General features: G+C 36.5%; 1 protein-coding gene across 1 annotated transcript in view; it reads left to right on the forward strand.

Moving 5' to 3' along the window:
* The window catches only part of Gabrr3 (gamma-aminobutyric acid type A receptor rho3 subunit), a 105020-nt gene that overhangs the window by 60290 nt on the left and 36685 nt on the right, over window positions 1-8045 (forward strand). Inside the window, exons 4-5 of the mRNA XM_004645721.1 lie at window positions 3309-3532; window positions 7362-7444. Of these exons, the coding sequence (XP_004645778.1) occupies window positions 3309-3532; window positions 7362-7444 (307 nt within the window). The remainder of the gene's footprint in view (window positions 1-3308; window positions 3533-7361; window positions 7445-8045) is intronic.

Raw genomic sequence — 8045 nt, forward strand, 5'->3', positions numbered from 1 at the left:
TTGATAGCCTAAATCATTTAATAATAACAATAAGCTTGTCTTCTGGATGGCTAACAACCTAAGTCTGCAGACCAAAATTAGAGAAAAAGGAGGGCTACAAGGAAAGCCAACATTTTGGACCTAACCTTCCAAAGTCCATTAAGACTCAGGACATATGAGAACTTGTACTGTAACGTCATGTAACTCAGCCGTGTCCCAAATTTTCTGATCAAGGAGATTATGGGGCCAAAAAGGAAAGTTATCAATGATGTAGAGTATGCCTACGGAGAGTCACATGGAGAGAAAACATTCTCTCAGGCTTCCTCAGAGAGCACATTGGCCAGGCAATGACCGTGAGTCATCCATATGGCTGACACTGACTAAGGTTCTAGAATCTGAGGTGCAGGATCTCGGGATAAATCCTGAGGGCATTTCACTGATTTTATCAGATCCAAGAGCTACAACTCTTGTTGCATAGGTCCTGCTTTACCTAGGTCTTGGCATTCCAGCAGAAAAGTATAAAAATGAAATATTAGAAGTAAAGCCATGCTATTATGTTGAGCTGTGGGGGACTCAGGTCAACAATTTCTGACATAGCCAGTCAAGCGAAGACCCAATACTATTATGGGCTACTGGACTCTTTTAGAATATTTTGCGGAGTTTACACACCTATAATATTTAAATAATGGAACTTAACAAAAAAAGTGTATACAGACGATTGTATCTGTTTATTCAAAGTGGTTTTGATAAATATATAGTTACATTCTCTTAATGAATAGAATGATTCTTTTACAGCAATTAACCACTAGGAAGAATGTATGCAGTGTGTTAATTATTGAAACTGTCCTACCCATTTGATTTGCAACTGTCTCATTACTATTTGCTTATCAATAAAATTATGGGAAAAAAAGAAAGTAGATTTCCACACAGTTCAGAATGTCAGAAAGCATTGTGAAATGTCTATAAAATTTCATCATAGATATTATTGCAGGGAATTTCTACACACAGTAAATTTATCAGTTACTTTTGAGGGAAACAAAAATAATCTCAGATTCTGCAAAGACTAAAGGTGTAAATTATAAAATTCCTGAAAAAGAGTTCAAATTTGAGCAAGGAATAAGTTTTTAAAAGCTAATTTAAAGTGGAATACCTGGCTTTAATATACAGTAAAATAAAACATGTAGTGAAATGTAAATGTTATGAAAATTAGTGGCTAATAAAGTTGCACAACATGTAAAAAAAAAAGGAAAGCAGGATCTCAAGGAGTAACTAACCAAGAGAGGGAAAGGAGAAGAGCTAGGAAACATGAATAAGTCAAGCCATACAGTTTTATGTAGAAGATGGGCAAGGCAATGATCCTGAGAATCTTCAGATTTTTTAATCTAGCAGTAAATTGGAAAGATTCTCACCTTAACTAACTATATATACTGATACCTGTGAACTAAGCAACTGCACTGCAATTGGTAATTTGTAATAGTAGTTTCATGCTTGGAGTGCCTGTCATTCTGGTCTTCTGAATATGAGCTGCTTGTCATGACATGACAGTTGCTGCTATGATGTCTCTCAGGTAGATGTTTGTTCAAGAAAGGGGTGGTGAATGAAAGCAAGAGACAGGAAAAGGAATAATGTGAGACTGTCTTGCTTCAAGGTTGTATATGGTGATATTTTTGGACTTATGTGTAAATATAAGAAGTATATAATTCTTTATGCCTATTTTTAAAATATGTTCTAATTTTAAATGTTTTTTATCATATTCTGTATGGAATTAAAGTTCAACATATCAGTACCCAATGAAAAATACCTGTTCCATATTATGCCTAAGATATTTGATATGCAGACAGATAGTGAGGTTAAGCTTAACAGCCTAATTTGTATGGTAATAACAATAAGTTTGTCTTCTGGATGGTTAGCCACCTAAGTTTGCAGAACAAAATTAGAGAGAGAAAGGAGGGCTACAAGGAAAGCCAACATTTTGGCCCTAACCTTCTAAGGTCAATTAAGACTCAGGACATATGAGAACCTGTACTGTAACGTCTTGTAACTCAGTAGTGTCCCAAATTTTCTGATCAAGGAGATTATGGGGCCAAAGAAGAAAGTGATAGATGATGTAGAGTGTGCCTAAGAAGAGTCACTTGGAGAGAAAACATTCTCTCAGGCTTTCACAGAGAGCACATTGGCCAAGCAATGGCTGTGATTCATCCACATGGCTGACACTGACAAATGTTCTACAATCTGAGGTACAGGATCTCAGGATAAATCCTGAGGAGATTTCACTGACCTTATCAGACCCAAAAGCTACAACTCTTGTTGCATAGGTCCTGCTTTACCTTGGTCTTAACCACTGAGCACAAAAGTATAAAAATGAAATATGAGAAGTAAAGTCATGCTGTTATGTTGAGTTATAGGGGACTCAGGTCAACAATTTCTGACATTGCCAGTCAAGCGGAAGACCCAATACTATTAGGGGACACTGGATTCTTTTAGAATATTTTTCTGAGTTTACACACCTATAATATTCAAATAACAGAACTTAACAATAAAAGGGGATACAGATAAATGTCCATTTTGTATCTGTGTATTCAAAGTTAGGATAGATATATAGTTACATTCTCTTAATGAATAGAGTGATTTGTTCTAATGGTGTTTGTAAATAGAATATCATGTCCGCGTTTTGTGCGGCAATTAACCACTAGGAAGAATGTATGCAATGTGTGAAATATTGAAACTGTCCTACCAATTTGATTTGAAACTGTCTCATTACTATTTGTTTATCAATAAAATTATGGGGGCAAAATTAATAGAAAGATTTGTTCTAATAGTGTTTGTGGACAGGATATCATGTCTGCATCTTGTACATTGTATAACCACTAAGACAACAATATACAATGTATTAATTGTTGAAACTGTCCTACTAATCAGTTTTGAAACTGCCTTATTGCTATTTGTTTTTCAATAAAATTATTTTAAAAAATAAAAAAAAGAAATCACATAAATTAATGGACAAATATTGAAGTTCTACATCCTCTTCCAACATCTCTTGATTTACCAGATAGAGTATATCAAGACTGCCCTTGACTACTCTTTTTCCCACTGAAATAATGTGCAACTTCTAGAGATTATTAATATTAACTGGATTTCATGTGAAGGAAAACTCAGAATTTAAGCTCACTAGATTTACATTAAATTTACCTAAATATACAATATATACAATATATACCATTCACAAGTTATTAACACCTGTGAGGATCAGTCCCAATTGTAATAGAGAAGTGATGATCCTGAACCTTATTCCTGCTGGTTTTCATTGTTCTCTTTTTATTTCTGCCCAGGATTTTACAATGACTTTTTACCTCAGGCATTACTGGAAAGATGAAAGGCTCTCCTTTCCTAGCACAACAAACAAAAGCATGACCTTTGATCATCGATTAATTGAAAAGATCTGGGTTCCAGATATCTTTTTTGTCCATTCTAAAAGATCTTTCATTCATGATACAACTATGGGGAACATCATGCTGCGAGTTCATCCTGATGGAAATGTCCTCTTCAGCCTGAGGTGAGGAAGGCTCTTTTCTGTCTTTGGTTTTGACATACATCTGTGTCTTTGGTTTCCATGTCCAGTGGCTATCCATGCCAAAGCTGATGGATCTCTTCAGACTAAACTTATAATGTTGCTGTCCATTAGTAATGGTGAAGATTGAGAAACATGCAGAAGACATGGTTCTCTTGGTTCTGAATCCAAATTTTAAAGAATAGTTTCCAATTCTAATTATATCTGGAAATATGCTGGTTCAAAAAATAGAGTGAGGCTGGATTGTGAAAAATCCTTAAAATTGTAACACACAATTTTATAGGGATCAAACCTGTTCCTCCTCACAGCCACTCCATTCCAGCAGCCTATTGGGAATCTTGTATTATATAATTATCTTAACAATCACCTTTATTTTTCATGGGACGCCATCATCATTATCCAAGATAGCACTAATTTTCTCACTGCCTTTTTCTTTTTTCTAATTTTTATTTAAAGCAGTTCTCTTTTATCGTCCCATGCTTTTTTTTATCCAAATGAATCATATGAATACTGAATAGCCTGTAATACATATTCCAAAAATGTTTTATAAATACAAACAATGTATTTTAAATGATCCAGGAATCTCAAAAATATTTTGTAGTAGGTTGAAAAGTATAAGACCCCAAAAGATACTCATGTCTTTATCCATGGGGTCCACTGAAGTTACCCTATGTGGCAAAAGGATACTTGCAGGTGTGATTCAAGTTCTTAAATTGGGAAGTTATCCTGGATTATCTGGGGAAACCTGAATACAATCATAAGAATCCTTATAATAGGAAGGCAGAGAAAAGTTTGTGTGCACACAGGAGAGCTTCAGGTAATATGACCATAAGCCAAAGAATACTAACAGCTACTAGAAATTGTAAGGTATTGAGTGGATTTTGCCACAATAACTACTAAGCAAGCTGGGCATTTCTGGCAACTTATTTGTGACCCAGAGATACTGACTTTGAATGTGGTCCCTCTCACTGTGAAAGTATAAATTTCTCTTATATTGAGCCCCAGCTTTGTGATAAGTTGTCATATTGGTAATACAAAACTGATACATATTCTTTTTGCTGATTAAAGATACTCATAAGTGAAATAAACCAGACCTACAAGTGTCAACATTGTATTGTCTCACTACTGTAAAAACCTGAAAGAATAAATAAAATCTGAAGGGTACTATAGATAGTGTGAAAGGGAAAGAAATCATTCAAAGGGAAGAAACAGGGCTGGTGAGATGGCTCAGTGGTCTAAGGCACCTACTTAGAACAAACTAAGCTAAACAAAGCACAGGGACCGCGGTTCAATCCCCCAGCACCACATGCCAGCCAGCCCCGCCCCCTGGTGGGCTGAGCTGGCCACACACACAAAATCACACACACACAAATAAATAAATAAATAAATAAATAAATAAATAAATAAATATTAAAAAAAGAAACAATTGGGGTGAAGGAAAAGAGAAAAGAAAAAAGGAAAGAAAATATATATGTATGTATACAGGATCTCTTGGATAATTATGCTGCTGTTTTCTGCTGCTTTATTAAAAGAGACAGGTAATGTTTTTTCTCTCTCCTTTTTAATTTTTTATGATTTTTGGTCAATTTTATAGGCTTATATCTAGTAATATGAACAACTAATGTAAAGACAGTAATATGCAATGTAACAACCATTCTTGAATTCCTATGATTTTTGTTTAGGGAAATTCTGTATCATTTCTTTTTTTTTTTTTTTACCATTTTTTTGTATTTTCTTTAAAAATAAAAAGTACTCTTTTCAAGCATATTTTAAAATCAGAAGTAACATAGGACTCAAAAGTACAGGAGTCAGAATTCACAAGAAATTGAAGACAGAACAGCAGTACCTGGCAAGAAATCAACTGTTTTAAATTTTGTTTGGGGAAGGGATGAATAGTAAGGATAGACTTGGTAGGTTTTCTTACCTGACACATTCTAGGAAAAAACATATTTGTCCCTTGCCAGGCTCTTGAGACACATCTCTACTTGTTGGACTAACCTACTCTATGAGGGCTTGTGTTCACCTAGAATCTGTGGTCTATGCTCACAACACAGCTCACAGTGGGGCTTGAGTCATGTGGTCTAAGCTTGACCTTTGGAAGGAGCTGGAGACTAATGTCAGCCACATGGGTGGTTAACCATGACTATAGAGTCTACTTTCAGTTCTCAGTTAAAATTTTGCTTGTCTTGGTTCACAGTACTTTATGCACATGGTCACTGAAAGAACAAAGCATTTGAAATCCACCAGAAAAAGATAATGAGAAACTTGTTCCTAGTCTCTCGTTGACTTTTCCCCCATTTTTCATTTCCCTTCTTCATTAGAGTAAAGGTCATCAAGAGTACAACAGCTTTGCTGAGTTCTGTGAGACAGTCTAGTGAGTCAAGGAACCGGAGGGTAATCCTGGAGATCCCCAAAATTTAGGACTCAAAATAATCACTGGAACAACTCTTTCATCCAAGCACATCTAAGTCCAGAATCAATTACTTGGTTCTACCTTGATTCTGATACCACCTAACCACTTAGCCTCCTCAATCCTTGTAAACATTAAGTCTGTCACCTTAATTGGCTTGGGAGCTGCCTAGGGGATTAGTGAAGCACCTTTCTGTGTGGTTCTGATGGGTCATGGCAGTGCAACCTTGGGTACTCTCTATGGTCCTGGCTCCCTCCTCTCTGGAACTGTTCCCATTCCCTCCTACTCAGCTACCAAGAACTAAGCATCTTTTCTCCATTATGGATTTCTACTATGCTTTTCTGTCTTGGGACCAGTTGATCACAGACCTAATTTCCAAAACCTATGGACCAAATTAAACTCTCCTCCCTTAAATTGTGGGTGTCAGATATCATGTCCCAGAGATAGGAAAGCTCAGTAAGACAGTTGTTAGTTTTTTCTATGTGTAATGTTTAAAAGATGAACTGAACGACCTCAGAGGTCCCTTCCAACTTTCACACACTGGTAACACAGTGCCATACCCATGTTCTGTTTACACAAAGCCATCCAGATTTATTCCTGGCCTAGCAGATTCATTGCTGATGTGTGACTATTGACTGTGGAACTCAGTCAACAGAAGTTAAAATGGTTCGACCACTCTGATTAACTCAAGGCATCATCCATAGGAACATCTGTTGCCTTTGTTTTCATAGTCTTGCTTGGGGGCTCTTTATGAACCTCTGATCTGCTATTTTGGTGCCAAAATTTCTACTTTGAGGCAAGATCATAGTACATCAGACTGCCTGAAGGTAGGAAAATCTAAACTATAAAATCTGAAAAAGTAAACCTCATTTGTATGTAAGCCTTTTGACTTAACAGCACCACCTGAATTATGTATTTTGCACATAGATCTAAGGTTATATGCTCTGAGATTTTTCCTCACTACTGGAAAGAGAATGTCTTCAAGTAAACTTGCTTTATTTAGGAAACGCTTACTTATACATGCATTTAAAATTGCAAAGCTTTGTTCTAGAGGGTATTAATGTTTAGGTCCTCCAAAAAGCAGAAAATATTTAAATCTATTTCAAATAATCTCAATTTTATATGTACACTAGAGCCTGAAAAAAAGAGGGGACCAACCACCAAATGGTGAGGTCAAAAGCAATAGTGGGGCTGGAATTCACTCACTCACCTACATTTTAAACAAGTCTCCCACCCTGCTTGGTCTGTTTCCTCTTATTGTACATTTTTGGACAGAAGACAGCAACACCTGTGTTGTGCTCTTGAGAGGCACACAAACAGGCAGACATGAAGAAGCGGCAGTGTTACTAATCAGGCCATATGGCTGAATGACCCGCAGTTTTCTTTTTCTCATTCCTTTTATAGGATAACAGTTTCAGCCATGTGCTTCATGGATTTCAGCAGGTTTCCTCTCGACACTCAAAACTGTTCCCTTGAACTGGAAAGCTGTAAGTCTTACTGCCTGATGGAGTGAGCACAGTCATAGTCCCGCCAAGAAGCAAGCATGCTTTAGCAAGGATCTTGGATATATTTAAGAATCTTGATATATTTTCCCAAACAGATGTGTTTTGCTCTGTCTCACTTTGCTTTTAAAAAAAAAATAAGGATGATTTTTTTTAAATAAGGTGGGCTTTTTTCCTCTCAAATAAGGTTTAGGAGGGACAAGCTTTTATAAAACCATATTCTACATTTTCCACAATGGTTATGAAGGAACAACTCCAAAAATGGTATATTCTTCTAATGTTATGTAGCTCTGCCCCAGACGTTCCCATTTGGATGATTGTAGAAACTATGTTCTCAGATGAGTCACAATCTCAATCAAGTGTAGTGGGTTCCCTAGAAAAACCCAGCTCTAGGCATAAACTCCACAAGCAAGGGCATCTGAGCCAGCTCCCAGACAATTATTTTGACATATCAGCTACTTTTTTTTTTTTTTTTTTTTTTTTTTTGTTCCTCAAATGCCTTCAGGGCACTTTTGGCCAGCGGGAGAGTTGTGAGGTTCGAACTCCAGCAACCCGAGGCTGACAGCTTTGTGGAAGCAGCCACTTA

This window comes from Octodon degus, unplaced genomic scaffold (genome assembly GCF_000260255.1).
Source record: "Octodon degus isolate 3935 unplaced genomic scaffold, OctDeg1.0 scaffold00237, whole genome shotgun sequence".
Taxonomy (NCBI): Eukaryota; Metazoa; Chordata; class Mammalia; order Rodentia; family Octodontidae; genus Octodon; species Octodon degus.